This window comes from Crinia signifera, chromosome 4 (assembly GCF_055691185.1).
Source record: "Crinia signifera chromosome 4, ASM5569118v1, whole genome shotgun sequence".
NCBI classification, from domain to species: Eukaryota; Metazoa; Chordata; class Amphibia; order Anura; family Myobatrachidae; genus Crinia; species Crinia signifera.
Window position 1 is genome coordinate 193,212,389 of NC_139220.1, and position 20,121 is coordinate 193,232,509.

Consider the following 20,121-nt stretch of genomic DNA (forward strand, 5'->3'; position numbering starts at 1 on the left):
GTTAATCCTTGACTTTGACTTTTAAATACTTATTATACGAAAACTCCAGTTTGTAAGATCGGCTACATTGTGCTTTAAAATGCTATCACTTATATATACAGTATTAACAAATGCTTACACGTTGATAGGCACATAGCAGACATGAGAAAGGAGGTAAGTCCATACATTGAATGGAAAACAAAGCATTGAAGATAACAGGATACAGGGGATAGAAGATACACAACAGTCACTGTAGTAATAATATATAAAGCTCTCCTGTCATACAGCAATTTTTCACTCCAATAACATAAAAATAAGCTTGGGCATATGTAGACGCTATTATAGAGTCAAGTAAATAACATGCACCTGTAGTCTAGTAAGCCTGACCTTTAAGTCAGTGATTCAGACATGTAGGGGGACATTTACCAAAATGGATTCGTAGAAAAAAGGTGTATTCGTAGGGAGAAATACACCTTTTTTTTACGAATTAGTATTTTCGGGATTTACAATCCCAAAAATACAACAATTCGTAGTCCTAAAGATGGAACATTCGTATTTGTATTTACAAATACGAATGTCCTACACCATCGATAGGATACGACAGAAATCACCATTCAAAAGAATGGTGGTTCCTGATGTACTAAGCAGCCGTACTGATAAAATGGCTGCTTAGTGGTGTAAAACAGGCATGCAAATACAACAGGAAAATAGAACACCATTTTCCTGTTCTATTTGCTTTAAGCCTGCACGGATCAGTCAGATCCGTGCAGGCTTCGGTGTAAAAAAAATAGAAAAATTAAATAAAAAAAAAAAACGGCGTGGGGTCCCCCCCACAGCCGAAACCAGCACCAGGCTGAAGGAGCCGGGGCCGGTAATTAAAAATCAGGGAACCCGACAAATAGGGGTTCCCCGATTTTTAACAACCAGCCCCAGGCTCCAGGTCCGGGGCTGGTTCCCAAAATATGGGGGACAAAATGACTAGGGGTCCCCCCTATTTTAAGAACCAGCCCCAGGCAAAACCAGCCAGCAGGGTAATGCCACAGCCGGGGGGAGACTTTTTATGCAAGTCCGCCCCGGCCAAAGCATTCATCCCTACCGACCAGTCAGCCTGGCCAGGGGCCCTGGGGGAGTGGGGACCCCCCCAATGAAGGGGTCCCCCCCTCCAGGACTTACCTGACCAGGCTGAAGCCTGGTACTGTCCTCGATGCCCCTGGGCGGTGGGCATCGGGCTGATTATGGTGTAAAAAAAAAAGATAAAACTATTGTTTTTTACTGTGGCACTACAAGTGCCAGCAAGCCTCCCCAGCAAGCTGGGACTTGGAGAACCACAAGTCCCAGCCTGCTGGGCATTAAAGGGCCCGCTGGCACTTGTAGTTCCACAGTTAAAAAAATAGTGCACAAAACACACTGACACACATTTGAAATAAAAGTTTAATACACACATCACAAACACACTGATACTTACCTATCTTGATCCCGTCGGTAGGTCGCTGGCTCCGGTGTCAGCGGCTCCGGTGTCGGCGGCTCCGGGTCGGCGGCTCCGAGGTCGGCGTCCTGTCTGAAGAAAATCCATGTTGGACCTGTCGAAGTAAATCCTACTCACCAGGTCCTCCATGGATGGTCTTCTGTCTTCTCTCTTCTTTTCCAGGACTTTATTGTTTATCTTCTGTCTTCTGTCTTCTTCTTTGTTTATGCGCTGCCGGCTGTCGGGACTTTCAGAGCTGGAGAGATGTTGCCTCCTCGACGTCTGGACTAAGAATGAATTCTAGCCAATCAGGAGCCGACTTTACTGGCTCCTGATTGGCCACTAGGCGGCTCCTGATTGGCTAGAATTCATTCTTAGTCCAGACGTCGAGGAGGCAACATCTCTCCAGCTCTGAAAGTCCCGACAGCCGGCAGCGCGTAAACAAAGAAGAAGACAGAAGACAGAAGATAAAGAATAAAGTCCTGGAAAAGAAGAGAGAAGACAGAAGACCATCCATGGAGGACCTGGTGAGTAGGATTTACTTCCACAGGTCCAACATGGATTTTCTTCAGACAGGACGCCGACCTCGGAGCCGCCGACCCGGAGCCGCCGACACTGGAGCCGCCGACACCGGAGCCGCCGACACCGGAGCCAGCGACCTACCGACGGGATCAAGATAGGTAAGTATCAGTGTGTTTGTGATGTGTGTATTAAACTTTTATTTCAAATGTGTGTCAGTGTGTCTTGTGCACTATTTTTTTAACTGTGGAACTACAAGTGCCAGCGGGCCCTTTAATGCCCAGCAGGCTGGGACTTGTGGTTCTCCAAGTCCCAGCTTGCTGGGGAGGCTTGCTGGCACTTGTAGTGCCACAGTAAAAAACAATAGTTTTATCTTTTTTTTTTTACACCATAATCAGCCCGATGCCCACCGCCCAGGGGCATCGGGACAGTACCAGGCTTCAGCCTGGTCAGGTAAGTCCTGGAGGGGGGGGACCCCTTCATTGGGGGGGTCCCCACTCCCCCAGGGCCCCTGGCCAGGCTGACTGGTCGGTAGGGATGAATGCTTTGGCCGGGGGGACTTGCATAAAAAGTCTCCCCCCGGCTGTGGCATTACCCTGCTGGCTGGTTTTGCCTGGGGCTGGTTCTTAAAATACGGGGGACCCCTAGTCATTTTGTCCCCCGTATTTTGGGAACCAGCCCCGGACCTGGAGCCTGGGGCTGGTTGTTAAAAATCGGGGAACCCCTATTTGTCGGGTTCCCTGATTTTTAATTACCGGCCCCGGCTCCTTCAGCCTGGTGCTAGTTTCGGCTGTGGGGGGGACCCCACGCCGATATTTTTTCCATTTATTTATTTTTTGAAATTTTTTTTACACTCTGCAGCCTGCACAGATCTGACTGATCCGTGCAGACTGCTAGAAATAATTCGTATTAGCAGCCGTATATACGGCCGCTAATACGAATTGTTACACCATCGGAGGGTTACAAAGCAGTCGTATCTGACTGCTTTGTAATTTCCCCTCCGGAACACGACTTTGCATACGACTAAAACAGTCGTATGCAGTTGGAGGGGAAATACCAATACGAAAAACTAGGTTTTTCATATTGGTAAAGTTCCCCCGTAATGTTAATGTGAATAATGAGTCATGCACATAGGGACAGTATATGCTTTTCACATAGCAATGAGAAATTGATGTAAGAAATCACATTTCTGTGTGTTTTTTAAATACACAAAACTGAGTAGTAATGTCAGTGTACACCGAAGAATACTTGATAACAAAAACATTTCCTTATCAGTCTTTAATTCCCTGTTAGGTTTATTGAAAATATAAAGTAACTGTGGTTTTAAAATACTTTTCCTTATATTATATAGTATGTATTATATTATATTTATATTTCCTAATAAAAACAGGTGATGGAATGCATCTTAGGTTGCAAGTTCATGGATAAGATTTGTAATGCTGATTTTACATAATAATCTAAACAATTTGACTGGTTTCTAAAACTAGTTCTACAAATTAAAAGTAAAACCAAAAAAATGTAAACATTTCTTAAATAATATTACAATTTTAAAACTTTGCAGCTACAGTTTGGGATTTTGGTTTTGCATGAAACAATCTATCATATAGAACAGCTTTAGAAAATATGTTAAGCTTTTCTCATAATGACATATTGATTAGAGCCGAAACAGTTAAATATGATACATAGTATATTAGCTAAGAAAGTAATTGAACACTTGTTTTGAATAATGAACATTTGACATATTAACTGCACTGTAATTCATACAGTACATGGAACCCACTCATATGTTCAGCTCTTAAACAGTCAATAATTACATGCTATTCGTATATAATAACACAAGAGAAGAACATCTGTTTCACAAAATAATCAAAGCAGAGTCATTATTATGTATTTCATTCCTCCTCCCCAGGTCACATGGCAGATGATGTATGATGTGGGACACAATTCTACTGCTGTAAATGGATCATGGACCATCTCTTGAATTATTATGTGGAGGTTGTGACAACAACCAGGCTGCAGCCTTGAGGACCTGTAATGAAACCAGAAGCATCTTATTATCTACAGTAAGCTTAGTCAGGGTATGAATCAGATAATTATCTAAGGCAGTGGTCCCATATTTTGAATCACAACACCATTTTTTTCCAAGGCACCCCTAAACTGAAAGCTTCTTATTGAGAAATTCAGCAAAAATTATACATTAAAGTAAATTGTGCCTAACTTTCATTCTTAGGTTCAGTTACAGTATATGGTGGTGTACAGTTGTGCTTGTTTGTCCGTATATTAAGATTAGCAGCCACCAACTTTGATTTTGCCTATAACACTGAACCTAAATAATTTAAATTGGTCCTGCACCAGCAACCGATGGCAGCCCTGCAAGACTGCCACATAAATAGTGCATAAGGATGGAATATTTAGGGGCATTTCTCATGTGTACCAAGTTCCAGAATGCAATACTTTCCAGAACCTGGAGCGGTTAGCCAACACCATCTACAGATGGCATTACCTAATAGAAGCCTATATAATTACAGTTCTAGGTACAGGTGGAGCCGCTTTCATCTGAGTGTCTCCTATTGCGCCATCCACGCGTGTCGGAGACGCACACCCCATTCTCATCAATGGATGTGCGAGCGTGTGAGAGGCGCTCGCGCATCCACGTCCGCCGGCCCACCCTCTGCCAGCAGCCACCAGATACTGACATTTTTCACGCTGGTGGCAAGGGAGAGAATGGCGCCATCTGTATATACAGTACTATAGTTATGTATCTTAAGATCCTATCATTTTTCTCTGCTCTTCCCCCTACAAAGTCTATTCTTTGCCACATCACATCATTCCAACCGCAAGACATTTCTGAAAACCCTTTTCTGTAAATAAGGCTGTAAAGAGAAATTGCAACACTTCCAAAGATAACCTATTCCTATAACTTATCACACTATATATGATATAACTGTCATGTTATAGGCTGGGGTTTAAAATTACAGTTAGGAGCTGATTGGCTAGCTGTTGATCACTCTCCATTTTATCACCTTTTGAAGCTTGATACATCTGGCCCTAAGATATCTTAACATGTATAGTTTGGAGCAGGAAAAGAAAAGGGCAACATGTAAGAAACTTTTAAATACTGTATAAGCAACTTATTTTCGCGAGGCTTTAATTTTCGCGATTTTCGCGAGCCCGCCATAATCGCGAAAATTTAAGCCTCGCCAAATATTTTTGAAAAAGGGGTTCTATTTAGGTTCATATAAAATTCGCAAAATTTTCAGCTCGCAAAATCACAGATATCTACATTTTCGCAAAAATTATGGCTCGCGAAAATAAGTGCTTATACAGTACACAATGTCTTTAACAAGGAACAGGAAGGAGACATTCTTCAAAGGAAGACGAGTATTAAAACACAAAGACATGCACTGAGAGTGGGGGGAGATAGCTTCTGAGGAAATTACTTTACAGAAAGGAAAGTGGACAAGTTAAATGGTCTCCCATTAGAGGTGGAAGAGACTAATACAGTATAGTAATTCAGACATGCTTGGTATATGTATATATATATATATATATATATATATATATCTCCTATATATTTGGCTACATCTGTCACTCAAAGTGGGTGTCTGTGTCTATAACGCTCTGTTCCTGGACTTTCCTCTTAATGTGTGATTGCCTTCATCTGTGCTGAACACCTTTCTGAGAAATTAACCTGTTTAAAACAGGTGATGGCAATCATACATTAAGGGGAAGTCTAGAAACAGAGCATTGTGTCCCTCCTGGAGAGGGTGATGTTGGGAGGTATGTGACAGAGAACCAGCCCAGTGAGCCCACAGACAGTGCCAGACACCCACTGCCTTCACATGTTGCCCAGCACTGCTACTCCACAGCCACCAGGTGAGCGCCCCCCTCCCGCGATTTGCGGCAAAACCCCCCCTCCCGCTCCCCCGCGACCCCCCCTACCGCGATTCGCTGCAAAAAGAACCCCCCCACGACCCCTCCCGCAATTCGCGGCATAACCACCACCCCGCGACCCCCCCCTCCCGCGAATCGCGGCAAACCCTCCCCCGTGACCCCCCCCCCCGATTCGCGGAAAAAACACCCACCCCGCGACCTCCCTCCCGCGATTCGCGGCAAAAATACCCCCCCCGCGACCCCCCCTTGCACGATTGGCGGCACCCCCCCTGCGACCCCCCTCCCGTGATTCGCGGCACCCCCCCCCCCGCGCAATTCGCAGCAGCCCCAGGATTAAATGGCACATGCAAAACACTGACATGGCTATGGTCGACAATGAAAAAGGTTGACATGAGTTTTTGAAGATTTATTTTTAATTTTTTTAATTTTTTCATATTCGTTGTCATGTGTCGACATGGACACCAATGAAGTGGCACACTTATGTCAACATTTACATGTGTTGACCTTTTCTGTGTTGATTTTTTTCTTGTGGCGATTCGCGTCACACCCCCCGCGACCCCCCCCTCCCGCAATTCGCGGCAACCCCCCACCGGAACCCCCATGAACCCCGCTCTCCCGTGATTCGCGGCACCCACCCCCCGCAACCCCCCCCCTCCCGCAAATGGCGGCACCACCCGCGATTCGCGGCAGCCTCAGGATTAAATGGCACATGCAAAACACTGGCACGGCTATGGTCGACAATGAAAAAGGTTGACATGAGTTTTTGAAGATTTATTTCATTTTTTGAATGTTTTCATATTCATTGTCATGTGTCAACATGGACACCAATGAAGTGGCACACTTATGTCAACATTTACATGTGTTGACCTTTCTGTGTTGATTTTTTCTTGTGGCGATTCGCGTCACACCCCCCGCAACCCCCCCTCCCGCGATTCGCGGCACCCCCCGTGACCCCCCACCTCCCGCAATTCGCGGCAACCCCCCACCGGAACCCCTGTGAACCCCGCCCTCCCGCAATTCGCGGCACCCCCCGTGATTCGCGGCAGCTCCAGCATTAAATTGCACATGGAAAACACTGACATGGCTATGGTCGACAATGAAAAAGGTTGACATGAGTTTTTGAAGTTTTTTTTTTAATTTTTTGAATATTTTCATATTCATTCTCATGTGTCGACATGGACACCAATGAAGTGCCACACTTATGTCAACATTTACATGTGTTGACCTTTCTGTGTTGATTTTTTCTTGTGGCGATTTGCGTCACACCCCCCCCCACAACCCCCACTCCCGCGATTCACGGCACACACACACACACCTCCCCCGCGATTCTCGGCACCCCACCCCGTGACCACCCCTCCCGTGATTCACAGCACACCCCCGCGACCCCCCCTCCCATGATTTGCCGCAACCCCCGCCCCGTAACCCCCCCTCCCGCAATTCGCGGCACCCCCCCGCGATTCGCGGCAGCTCCAGAATTAAATTGCACATGGAAAACACTGACATGGCTATGGTAAACAATGAAAAAGGTTGACATGAGTTTTTGAAGTTTTTTTTTTCATTTTTTGAATGTTTTCATATTCATTCTCATGTGTCGACATGGACACCAATGAAGTGCCACACTTATGTCAACATTTACATGTGTTGACCTTTCTGTGTTGATTTTTTCTTTTGGCGATTCGCGTCACACCCCCCCCACCCCCCCGCAACCCCCACTCCCGTGATTCACGGCACACACACCCCCGCGATTCTCGGCACCCCACCCCGTGACCCCCTCTCCCGTGATTCACGGCACACCCCCCCTACCATGATTCGCCGCAACCCCCGCCCCCGTAACCCCCCTCCCGCGATTTGCGGCAACCCTCCCCGCGACCCCCCTCCCGCGATTCGCAGCATCCACCCCCCCACAACCCCCCCCTCCTGCAATTCGCGGCACCCTCCGCGACCCCCCCTCCCGCGATTCGCGGACACCTAAGTTGCAATACAGGCATCTTTCATACAATTCTAACCATATTTCTCATATACAAACGTTCACAAATTAAGGGGGCGCAGCCCCTTACGACGGTGTGAAGAGCGCACGTAGGGCGCGATGAATCACCTAGTATATATATATGTATATACAGCAGTGGTATACGGCAAAGATCGTACATGTCGGCAGGTATGATTTACAGTACCAACAGGTGACTTTTTAAGAATTATTTTTAAATGTTTTTTTAGCTCCTGAAACCACATCGATTTAGACTGATTTTTATCTGAGAACAAATAATAACAAATACAGAAATCATAATAACTAAAGCACACTACTATATCGGTAGTCACATTTGAACATTATTCATGAGCTACTTTCAAGAACGTGTGATGTAATCTTTGCATTTATTGAGCTGCCAAGTTTAAAGCACCCAAGGTAAGAAAAAAACAAAAAAAAGGATTTCTGGAAAAAGTAAAAAAAAGCCGAAGGCTTGCGGCTCAGAGAAACTCAGCTATATATCTTACTACATTTCCCTTATTTTCACTGGGTCCTCAGGCTAAGTAGACTTTCTGGGCTTGACAAGACAGGCCTCATGTCTCTGAATGTCAAATATTATATTCAGTACTTAAAAGATCTTAACTTTTTTATACTGTACTAAAATTGAAATATTTCATAATATTGGGGTATTTATTATGAAAAATACCTGTTCTAATTGTGAATTGAAGTCCCTGCATCTTACAAAATATATGTGGGCTGTTAGCAGGACAGATGTTACAAATGGAGCATTCTTCAACTAGCCTTCTCTGGAGAGCCATGGCTCACCAAGGCTTATTATCGTCTATTGTTCTCAGCTACAATAAATACATAGAACAATACAGTAGGGGATTAGCAGAGGATTAAGTCCGACAGCTCTGGCTCACTTAATTCTATTAAAGGGCTAGATGAGGATGGCTCTATCTGCATATCTAGTATTAAGAGCATTACAAAGCAATATGCTTTAGCTGTAAAATACATACATACTGTTCTGCTGCCAAATATTATATAACCTGGCCAGTGAATATTAATATATTTATAAATCTTATATTGTCATGGGGCCTACACATGGGCTATTTCAGAGCATTTTCCAAGCAATATGACTTCATTTGTCTAAAGCGTTTAGAAAATGCCCCTACAGATGGAGCACCTCTCAGCCAGCGCCGGGGCTTGTCAGATTGCCCCTGCTGGTGAAATGGCGTCCCACACGCACACGCGTCCCAGTTACCGGGCGGTGGGGGAAACGCTTCAGGGAGATGGGCAGGGTTAGGGGAGGGGGGAGAGGGAGGTGGGGGTGAGTGTCGGGGATCGGCGGGGAGCTCCATAGTAAGGGTACCCATGTGCATCTCGTCCGCTGGTGAGGGCTGGATCACCAACCGCCAGCCCCCGCTGGATGGAGAGCATTCAATCTGTACATCGCTTTGTGTGTACGGGCCATAGCGACAGCGGTAAATCTAGTTAGGTCACCGGGCAGGGCCAATACTCTCACCGGAGAACACTGGCACTGACAGGTCGAGCGATGTTAGCAAAATCTCCCCTTGTGTAGGGCCCATAAGGGATTAGCTATAACAATTTTGTTATGCTAAAATGAAATGCAATGCAGTGTATGCATTTTCACTACTCTAGAAGTACATCTAATAAGTCAAATATGATAGAATGGAAGACATTTACATAGTGCAAATCACCAGATTTACAGTGTTCACTTAGCTTTAATCAAGTGTAAGTACCGTAACTGCAGTGGGTGCATTTGCTAGATGGCACTTAGCAATAGGGGCTCTTCTTCCTGGTACCTCGCTGTACATTGTATGCATGTACAGCATCACTTTATTCACTTCAAATTCACTGTATTTATTACACTGAGAAAGGGAGGGAAGTCTACAAACTACTTTCCATGATACTTATGTGTTTAGTATAGTGACTGTCTCTAAGTCCTGTAAGACATTGTTAATATGAACCCCCTGGATGCTAGTTAAACTATAAGTTACATAGTAGTAGTAGATACAGTATGAGATGTATTGGAGCAAGTTACAATGGCATGAGGGTGCAGGTAATGCGGATATATATTATACTTTCACAAGTATACAGTAGGTTTCTCTTTCATGGCTTAACAACTTCAGATCCGTATAACTTTGACAAGGCAGAAATGGTTAGCACAGAAGATCATCAGGTACATAAATAGGTGCAGGAATCAAGCTTGGCAAGGCAAAACATAAAACATGAGTGAAAACAATATTGCAGAATCCTCAATGACCCAGCCCATAGTGCTGGACTCAAGCCAAGAGTCAGGTGTAGGACATGCTGGTAATTGCATCATAAATTACCTGACAAATGGAGAGCAGCACCTCTGGCGATCCCTTGTGGTGAGGAAACACACTCATGGAAAACACAGCAAAACATACAGAGTTGTAACAGACCTACTGTAATCTGGGGTGCTTTGTGACATACTGAGATCTTGGCAGGGGACTGCAATTGGGGCATAAAATGGACAACTGCTGTGGGATTAGGTGTCTTCCTAGAAGCAATTGTATTTTAAAGGCTCTCCATCACTAAACCGGGTTACATGTCATTTATTTGCATAGTAAACAAATAACTGTAATAACTGATTAATTGATAGATGAAAATTACATTTCGTGTACAGAATAACAGGAATTGTACTATACAGTCTATCAATTTAAAAAAAAAAAAAGGTCCAGGCGAAAAAACTTGCACCTGGATATAAGAGATGCTAATATAAAGTCAAAAAGGTACTTGTTTCCTATCTGGGCGCCCAGGTTTTCTACGTACGGCACCGTACTGAAATCGGATCGCATCGCATCGTACACATACACGATATTGAACGATGCGATGCGATGCGATGCGATCCGATTTCCCATAGGAAACAATGTTAAATGGCTCAATTTAGCCAAATTATCATAGGAACAATAGTAAATGGGCCAAAAACACCCCTGAACATTGAAATGTCCCCCCAAAAGTAGTTGACGCCACCCCGCCATCAACGTGAACCCGAAGCGTGGCGAGCGCAGCGAGCCCGCGAGGGGCGGCGGTACGCGTCCTCCGACCTTTTCATGCCCTACTATCCACTAGGGCGTGGAGTGAGAATAGAATAGTGTGGCGAGCGCAGCGAGCCACCGAGCCCGAAGCGTGGCGAGCGCAGCGAGCCCCGCGAGGGGACGCGGATACCTTCACAGTTATACGCGTCCCCTCGCGGGCTTCCCAGGTGTCCATGGCGACGCGGACACCTGGGAAGCCCGCAAAGGGACGCGTTTACCTGTGAAGGTATCCGCGTCCCCTCGCGGGGCTCGCTGCGCTCGCCACGCTTCGGGCTCGGTGGCTCGCTGCGCTCGCCACACTATTCTATTCTCACTCCACGCCCTAGTGGATAGTAGGGCATGAAAAGGTCGGAGGACGCGTACCGCCGCCCCTCGCGGGCTCGCTGCGCTCGCCACGCTTCGGGTTCACGTTGATGGCGGGGTGGCGTCAACTACTTTTGGGGGGACATTTCAATGTTCAGGGGTGTTTTTGGCCCATTTACTATTGTTCCTATGATAATTTGGCTAAATTGAGCCATTTAACATTGTTTCCTATGGGAAATCGAATCGGATCGCATCGCATCGCATCGCATCGTTCAATATCGTGTATGTGTACGATGCGATGCGATCAGATTTCACTACGGAGAATAGCATGGTGCTCAATTAACTTAGTGGGCGCCCAGATAGGAAACAAGTACCGTCAAAAATCTTGAGTTAAGAAGGACCCTGATGAAAGGACCACCTAGTCCTAAGGTGCTGGAAATTATATTTATCTTTTAAAACTTGACTGTAATTGTATATTTTCTTCTGGCTAACATGATACAGAGCATATATATAATCTTTATCAAATACTGTATCTTCTATCCAGGGGCGGATCCAGGATAAAATGACAGGGGGGGCACCATGATAAAAGAAGGTTTAGGTGAGGGAGGGGCGGTGTTAGTGGTGCAAGTGTACATGCTAAGAGAGCTGCAGAGAGAGGATGGGAATGGGATTAAAATAGGCCCTTGCATTTAAAGTGCGCAGGCCCACCATGGCGACAAAAGTGAAGGCTGTAGTTGTGCGCGCGCTCCGGAAAAGGGGGTGTGGCCACTCAACAGGGGGCTTGTCCTTGAGTGTAGTGTACAACACCATATACAAATTCTACACATTATGCAACAAAATACTAGACACCATTATACTTGCCCCTTACACATGATGCCAAATGGAATGAGCCAAAATTCACATAATGCCACTCGGATTGAGCCAAAATTCACATAATACCACATGCATTGAGCCAAAATTCACATAATGCCACATGGATTGAGCCAAAATTCAAATAATGCCACATGGATTGAGCCAAAATTTACATAATACCATACGGATTGAGCCAAATTCATAAAATGCCAAATGGATTGAGCCAAAATTCACATAATGCCACATGGATGGAGCCAAAATTCACATAATGCCACATGGATTGTGCCAAAATTCACATAATACCACAAGGATTGTGCCAAAATTCACATAATACCACACGGATTGAGCCAGAATTCACATAATGCCACACGGATTGAGCCAGAATTCACATAATGCCACACAGATTAAGCCAAAATTCACAATATGCTTCATAAACAGGGACATTGTCCACCAAAAGCGCGTATTCAACATTTATACCATAATATCCATTACATGTTAAGTTACACGCCATTATATCCATTATGTATTATGCCAAACACCATAATGCCTATTAAAAATTATGCTACATAAGTGCTGCTTATCTACATGCTCATTGCTAAGGGTTTCATGCTCGTTGCCATGTGAGATTACATGCTCATTGCCAAGGGGGAATACATGTTCGCGGTAAATGGGGGACAGCCGCCGCCAGGCAGAAGTGATAGCCACTGACAGTGGCAGAGCCTGGCTGTATTCAGAGCAAAGAACTGTGGTAGCACAGAAGATTGTGCGGAAAAGATGTTACGCTGTTTGAGTGCACACAAAGAGACTTTTTATTCTTATGTTTACTGTATTGTAATGGTGAATTCAATAAAATGTAACTTTTAATAAACATTCTTTTAAAAAATTCCCCTTTGTCTTGATTCCTTTATTTTTATAGGAACAGAAGGGGATTGATTCTTTCTAGGTGAAATAAAGAGTTAAAATCACATACATTTAGACATGGTGCTCATACAAAGAAATGAGAAGATGTGAAAAAATAGATTATTAAAAAAGATGTCAGAGCCGGTTGTCTGCTGCACTGTATTTGACTTTTTAGGAGTGTTTTCTGGGTCTGTTGTGTCTATGCACATGTATTCAGAGCAATGCAGGTCCCAGCTATTTGAAATAATACTCCTTTCACACCAGAAAATGCATTCCCAGGTTGGCCCCTTTTACACCAGCCTAGTCCCTGCATTTTCTGGTGTGAGGGGGAGAGAAAACCACCCCTCCCCCCCTTTAACCAGTTATCTCATTTAACCGGCTATATCTTCAGAACCAACTGACCCATTTACATGAGTCCAGTGTCATATTGAAGAACTTTTGAGTGGGCTTTGAATGATTTTGGTCCAGTGAAACTGGATCGATTGGTTCCAGAGTAATCTGCACTCAAAGAACATGAACAGCCATGAAATTACATTTCAAAAATAAAAAAAATTACAGGCAATATCTCTGGAACCGATTGACCGATATGGACCAGCCTAGTATCAAGTTAAAGGCCAAGCGATTTGGAATTAAATGATATCAACCTCAAGCTTCTGTGATGCCAGCAGGGGAACTGAAAGCTGTCGGAACTGGGTGGGGGTCGGAAGTGACGGGTCCCATATTATCCTATGGGGAAAAAATGTTACAGCTTTGCCAGGCGATATCTCCGGTTCCTGGGGGCTAGAGACACGGGGATGGGCTCATTGGAAAGCCCTGGTCCTCAGCCACAAAATGACAGGGGGCACGTGCCCAGGTGCCGCCCCCCTGAATCCGCCACTGCTTCTATCTCATTTGCTACCTACATGAGTGCATGTAGCATCTGTAAACAATCTGTCATTTAGTACAGCTGAGGAAATTAAACCCTGTAATTGCTTTACTCATTGTTTCCCATTCATCTTTCATTACGGCAAATATGTAAGAGCCAGGGTCGTATCTCTCAGAGACAAAGGAGTTGCCTGCCTCTGGGCTCCAAGCCCTAAAAGGGCACCTGCATGTACAGCAGCAGATGTGTGGCTCACAGCAGGATCCAAGTGTGGCCGCAGCTCTTTCAATGGAGCTTTGTTTCACACCACTGCTGCTGTGAGTTTTAGTTGGCTCTGGCCCAGGAGCGCTGCTAACACCTGGAATAGAGGACAGGGTGGCTCCTGCCTGGTACTGTTCAACCCGCAATGCAGCAAGCAATGGTGCACCCACCCCTGCTGCTAGATGGGACACTGATCATGTTGCTCTCCAAGACCCACCGGTCGTTATCACACATTTTTTGAATATTAATTTCAAATAAAAAAAATTGATATGTTTTCGCATACCTACAATGCATATCTAAGGGCATTGTCCAGTGGTCTTTGTGCTCGGTTTTGCTATAGCTCCTTCTCAGAGCCGGCCTTAGGCATAGGCAAACTAGGCAAATGTCTAGGGCACTTGGAATGCCTAGGGGCACCAGCAGCTTCTGCTGATTAAAATGATATACAGCATGCCTATACTCTGTGTGTGAGTGCAGCTGTATCTGCATGCGGAATAGTATATTCATGGAAATCACTGTAATATAGCATTCCGTATGCAGATACAGCCACAGTCGCACACAGAATATAGGCATGCTGCATATAATTTTAATTATCGGAAGCTGCTTGTGTGTCCTGGTCACATAATCATGCAAATAAGATGAATTTTCAGCAAAAAAGGTGCCCGATGTTAGCAGAGCTGGCCGGGAGCTGCATGGCGTATTGAGGCAAGATGTATGAGGACACATCTGTATCCAAGCAGAGGCAGAGGTCACAGTGATAGTGGCTCTGTGAGTGCTGAGTGCAAGTGGGTTGGTTGTGCAATAGTGTTTGGCATATGTGTAAGGGGCATGTGTGTGCCATGTATAAATGCATTAATAATGTGCGACATATGTATAAGGGACATTAGGTGTGTCATTATGTGTATAAGGGCATTAATAAAGGTTGGCATAATGTGTAATGCGCATTATGTTTATAAGGACATTAATAATGCACTGTCATGTGTAAGGGGCATCACTGTGTGGTATTATGTGTATAAAGGCATTACTAATGTGTGGCATTATGTGTATAAGGTGGTCTACTGTATGGTTTAACATATAGAATGGGCACTATTGTGTGGTATGTGAAAAAAAGAGCAATTCAGTGTGATGTAATGTGAATAATGGGCACTACTGTGAGAAGTAAAGTATATAAGGTTAAATGGTACTACTAAGTGATGTAATGTGAATAAGGGACACTATCACATGATATAATGTGAATAACGTTGCACTAATGTGTGGCATATTTTGAATTGGGGGTACTATTGTGTGGCCATGCCCCTTACCAGCGAGAACACACCCCTTTTTGGGATGCGCGCCAAATGTGCGCACTGTTTCTATTTAAAATAGAGGGTAGGAGCACCAAAATGACGACTGCTGTGATGAGTGATGATGGTGCTGGGAAAGGGGTGCAGGGACAGAGGCGAAACAAGTGGCAGTGCTAGGGGGCACAAGCCAAAATCTTGCCTAGGGCTTCATATTGGCTAGGGCCGGCTATGAACTCTAACATCTACTAACATGAGGAAAATATTGCTGTATTGTTGCATGCATTAATAACTAACAGTATTCCTGTCTCTGATCTGTCTAACATCTACTAAATATTCCAATTTGAATTAATTAAGAGACTGCACAGTTTTATTAGGATAATCACAGTGGCTATTTATTTTCAAACACTAAAGAAGATATTAACTGAAATACCTGTTTCTATAAATTGGTTAACAATGCGCATGCCCAAAAAATGTGACAGATCGACCCTATTAACTGACAGTCTCGCCAGCATGCTCTCGATAGATCTGGCCATATCCTATGTAGCAAGGCCGGAGTCATATAAAGCCTATGGATGAGTTTGAACTGCTGTTCAATATGTGATATGCATTTAGAGCCGCCGCAATTTACTTGAAATACTGCATGCCATTCATCATCTGTCACTGTACAACCCATGTCTATCTCCCATTTTCCCAGTGTGGGAAATTTAGGTTGTTTGTCTGGAGTCACAAGTGCAGAGTACCATCTAGAGATTTTTTATTATCCTTTTTTTAAAAAAGAAAAAGAAGTCATTATTCCAATGCAGTCTTTCCATTGTTATTATGTCTGTTTTTGTTTATGTGGTTTGATTATCCACATCCGACTGCTGCTAGAATAAAAGACGAATATATTTAGATTGGGTCTTTATTCTCTGCTTTATAGTGCACAGCCACACTTTTTTCTAATTTAATTTATCATTAACCTCTAATTAATATATAATTATATAATCAATCTCTTTTATAATGAAATTTGAAAATTAAAAATGTTCCTTCACATTATATAATATGATCTCTGGGTTATGGTGTGTCCATTAGACTTTCTATTAGCTTTGAGAAAAACCTGAAAACCCTATATTGTGTATCCCTAAGCATTCATCTGAAAAACATATGCTACCAGCCTAACAAGAGCTGGTATTAATTTACACAAACAGAAAGGGGCACTCTACAGAAACACACTTGCGCATATGGTAAACATATGTTGTATGTGTGTTGTAAATGCTTATTAACCATTCCAGACCATTAAAAAAACTAAAACACAAAGGCTGTGGTAAAATTCAAGTCATCTACACCATGAGAAACACCAGATTAAAAGTTTACACGTGTGAAGAATAGCTAAATGGAAAAACGTAATATACAGCTTGAAAATAGCTATATTGGCAGACCATAATAAGGACAGAGCAGCAACTGCAGCAATTGATAACTGTCAAATCCTGTTTGAAAATTCACTATTTTCTCGACTAGGTTACTTGATGCACCTTTGAAATATGCAAATAAATGGAAAGCGAAAGCAGAACAATGAGGTGGATGTACTGAGTAAACAAAAGATAGATAGGGAAGATTTATTAGTGTGATAAAGAAGAAACCTGCTCAAATTCTTTTAAGTGTTCACTACTAGAAACGTGTTTTGTAGTATTAACCATTGCACACTTTTAGATGTTATTTGGTTAATGCAGATGGAGAGAGTAAAGATCATCCTAAAGGTGAAGATAAACCATCTAATGGCTTACATCCATATGTTCTAAAGGAATTATGTTTAGTGATAAATAAAACACAATTTCTTATATTTATGGACTCTCTTATATCATGGTCAGTACCATGTCAATGATGGAAAGCAGATGTTTAAAAGGAACTAGTGTTAAATCAAAGGCAAGAAATAATACGCTAGTACTGTTTTAGTTTGAAATCCATAGTGAAAACAATATTTGAAGGAATCCTAATGGTGTGTACAACGGTGAGATTCCTTTGCTATTCGACTTAAGGTGCCCATACACGGTGCAACAGGGCAGTGGCGTAATGCACATTAAGTTTGTGCAGCCTGTCAGTGGCGTAACAATGGTGCCGCAGACCTCGCCGTGGCTTGGAGGAGCCAGCAGTGGCGGAGTCTGCGGGGCGCAGCTGAAAATACCAGAGCTGCCATGCTCAGTGAAAGGGGAGGCAGGGCTGACAAACCTGTCTCCTGCCCACAGTGCTGATAACAATCTCCCGCCTGCAGCGCTGATGACCCTGGCACCCACCCGCAGCGCTAATGACCCTGGCTCCCGCCCACAGCGCTGATAACCCTGGATCCTGCTTGCAGTGCTGAAAGCCCTGCGCAGGAGAGCGTCATAAGACACCAGGTACAGAAGCAAAGCAGTGCACAAAAGTTTATTATATTAATTATATTTCCAGATACTTTTTTGGCTGGGGGGGGGGGCGCAAAATTTCAAGTTACGCCACTGCACTTAATACTAGATTGCATCGTATCTAGTACAAAAAGCACGGGGTTGTAGCACATTGTATGCTTTTTGTACTAGATGCTATGCAATCTAGTACTAAAAGCACGGAGTTCATCGCACCATATATGGGCAACATAAGATTCGCTTGCTATGCAATCTTAACTAACTCATGTGCTATTTCCATACAATTCCTACTATCTACATTCAATCTGCACTATATAGTCATTGCTGCCCTGTCTATTTGGCTTTTCGATTTCAGCTGAACTGGAGCACTCATCGGCATCGAATCGGGATAGAAAGTTTAAAAACATGTTTGATCTCCACTTGATGTCTATGCGATACTGATTCGATTTTGACTATATAGTCAAAATCGAATGTCAAATTGTACCATGTGTACACAGCATTTAAGAAATTATAAATATAAAATAAATAATAAACCTATAATATGTTGTCCGTGTGGGTTACACAGGCATCAGTTTTTATAAGGTGGCAATATGGATTTATGGGATATTATATATTTGTATTTATCAATAGAACTAGAGTATTTGTCTTGTCCTGAAAATGTGATGGAGAAGGTTCAATGTCTACTTGTACCATGAACTTGCTACGTAGAAGCAAAACCCCTCCAAGCCAGTACCACAAAGATGTGCTGCTAGTGAGAAAGAAGGTTTGCTTGGCAGATTACAATAAACATCAAAAGGAACAGCAGCAATAAGTATATAGATAGATGAGACTTAACTTAAACTAAAAACAAAATGTATATGAAAGTTTACACATTTTAAGATGGAATGAATGCACAATTACAATACATAAGCACATATGAGCGTATATATATGGTTTTCTTTTTGTTTTATTTTATATGGTTGGGCCTGAAACACTGTGGCTGGAGGAATGAATGGACTGAGGCCATACTTGTAGATTTCATTCAGCACACACTTTATTCTTATATGCCTCTGAGTAAAAAAATAAATACATTTCTAGTGTGAAATTATTAGTCACACACTCCTCTGCTCATTGCTGAATTCTGATTCTGATTGACAGAAGGTGTGTGACCATTCTTCCCAACAGTCCCTGAGTTCAGTGGGACAGTCGTGGCGGCATTTGTGCACTGTGTCACTTTATTAAATTGAAAGCAATGTTCACTGAGGACATGTGCTCTGATGTCTGAAGCTTTCTCTGCTGCGAGATATATTCTAATTACACATTGCATCTCATTCATGGTGAGATTCCTAACATTTTTGTTCAAGCTTGAGGCAAGAGGACGGTGGTTTTGCTATGGACCCTTATCTTTCACCACATGTGGCAGGTTTATTGCATGCACACCTGCACAAGAATTGTTTTTATGTTGACCATTCTAAATAGGAAGACCCATGATGGTATCATCAAAACAATCAGATTGTATTTTCAGCCTGAAGGCAGCAGTTTTGTGGGTGAAAAGGACAAGGCATAAAAAGGACTCAATGCTGGATGCTCATACCAATGTTGTCTACAAACATCTAATTGTTTACAGTTTATATGCATCAGAGCTGGATTAAAGCTGTGGGGGGCCAGGGTTACTTAAAATGAGGGGCCCTAAGGAATAAATATATTATTAACTACAATATCCGCCTTAGATGCTGTCTAATTAATATATATATATTAGCTGATTAGCTTCCGGTTGGGGACGGGGATGGTCGCACGCATGCGAGCTCCCCTTCCACTGGAGCTTCCATCCCTGGCCCCCGGAGAAAAAGTGCCCTGGTGGAGGAGGACAGGAGAGGAGGACGGAGGGGGAGGACGGAGAGGAGGATGAATGGTGGAGGCAGCACGTTGACCACCCACCCCAGCCAGGACGGGCGCACCCGGCCAAGACGGGTGCACTGGATGACGCAGCACTGGACCAGGTCGCAGCCCCTGGAGTGACACCAGCGGCGCGCAGCTAGGCCCCCGGGGACAGCATCAGAGGATCAGGACCCGGCTGCAGGCATGATGACCCCCATTGGCACCCGTAGGCGGAACACAGCCAGAGGAAGATCAGGCCTGCAGGCCCCAGCCTCTGTCCCCCAGCACCAGCAGGAGCCCTCTATGCTATGGTGCTCCCCCCCCCCCACATTAGGGACGAGGTATGAATGACTATAGGGGGCAGCGGCAGGGAACTCAGCCCAGGGAATGCCCAACTCCAGCCCCAGGCCTCACTGCCTCTCCCCAGGCCTCAGTGACTCTCTCTCCCCCACCACCACCACTGCTGGTTCTCCTACAGGAAGTGGGTGCAGCAAATGGCTGCCTGGGATCTGGGCACTAAGCCAT

The 20,121-nt window shown here is 44.1% G+C and overlaps 1 protein-coding gene across 2 annotated transcripts in view; it reads right to left on the reverse strand.

The window, feature by feature from the left end:
- Positions 1-3,070: 3,070 nt before the first annotated feature.
- Positions 3,071-20,121, reverse strand: part of LOC146074808 (uncharacterized) — a 71,299-nt gene continuing 54,248 nt past the window's right edge. Inside the window, exon 10 of one of the 2 annotated variants that reach the window (XM_083183324.1) lies at positions 3,071-3,992. In XM_083183324.1, coding sequence (XP_083039450.1) covers positions 3,927-3,992 — 66 coding nt within the window. In that variant the 3' untranslated portion in view covers positions 3,071-3,926. The remainder of the gene's footprint in view (positions 3,993-20,121) is intronic. The other variant, XM_083183323.1, reaches the window with a different exon arrangement.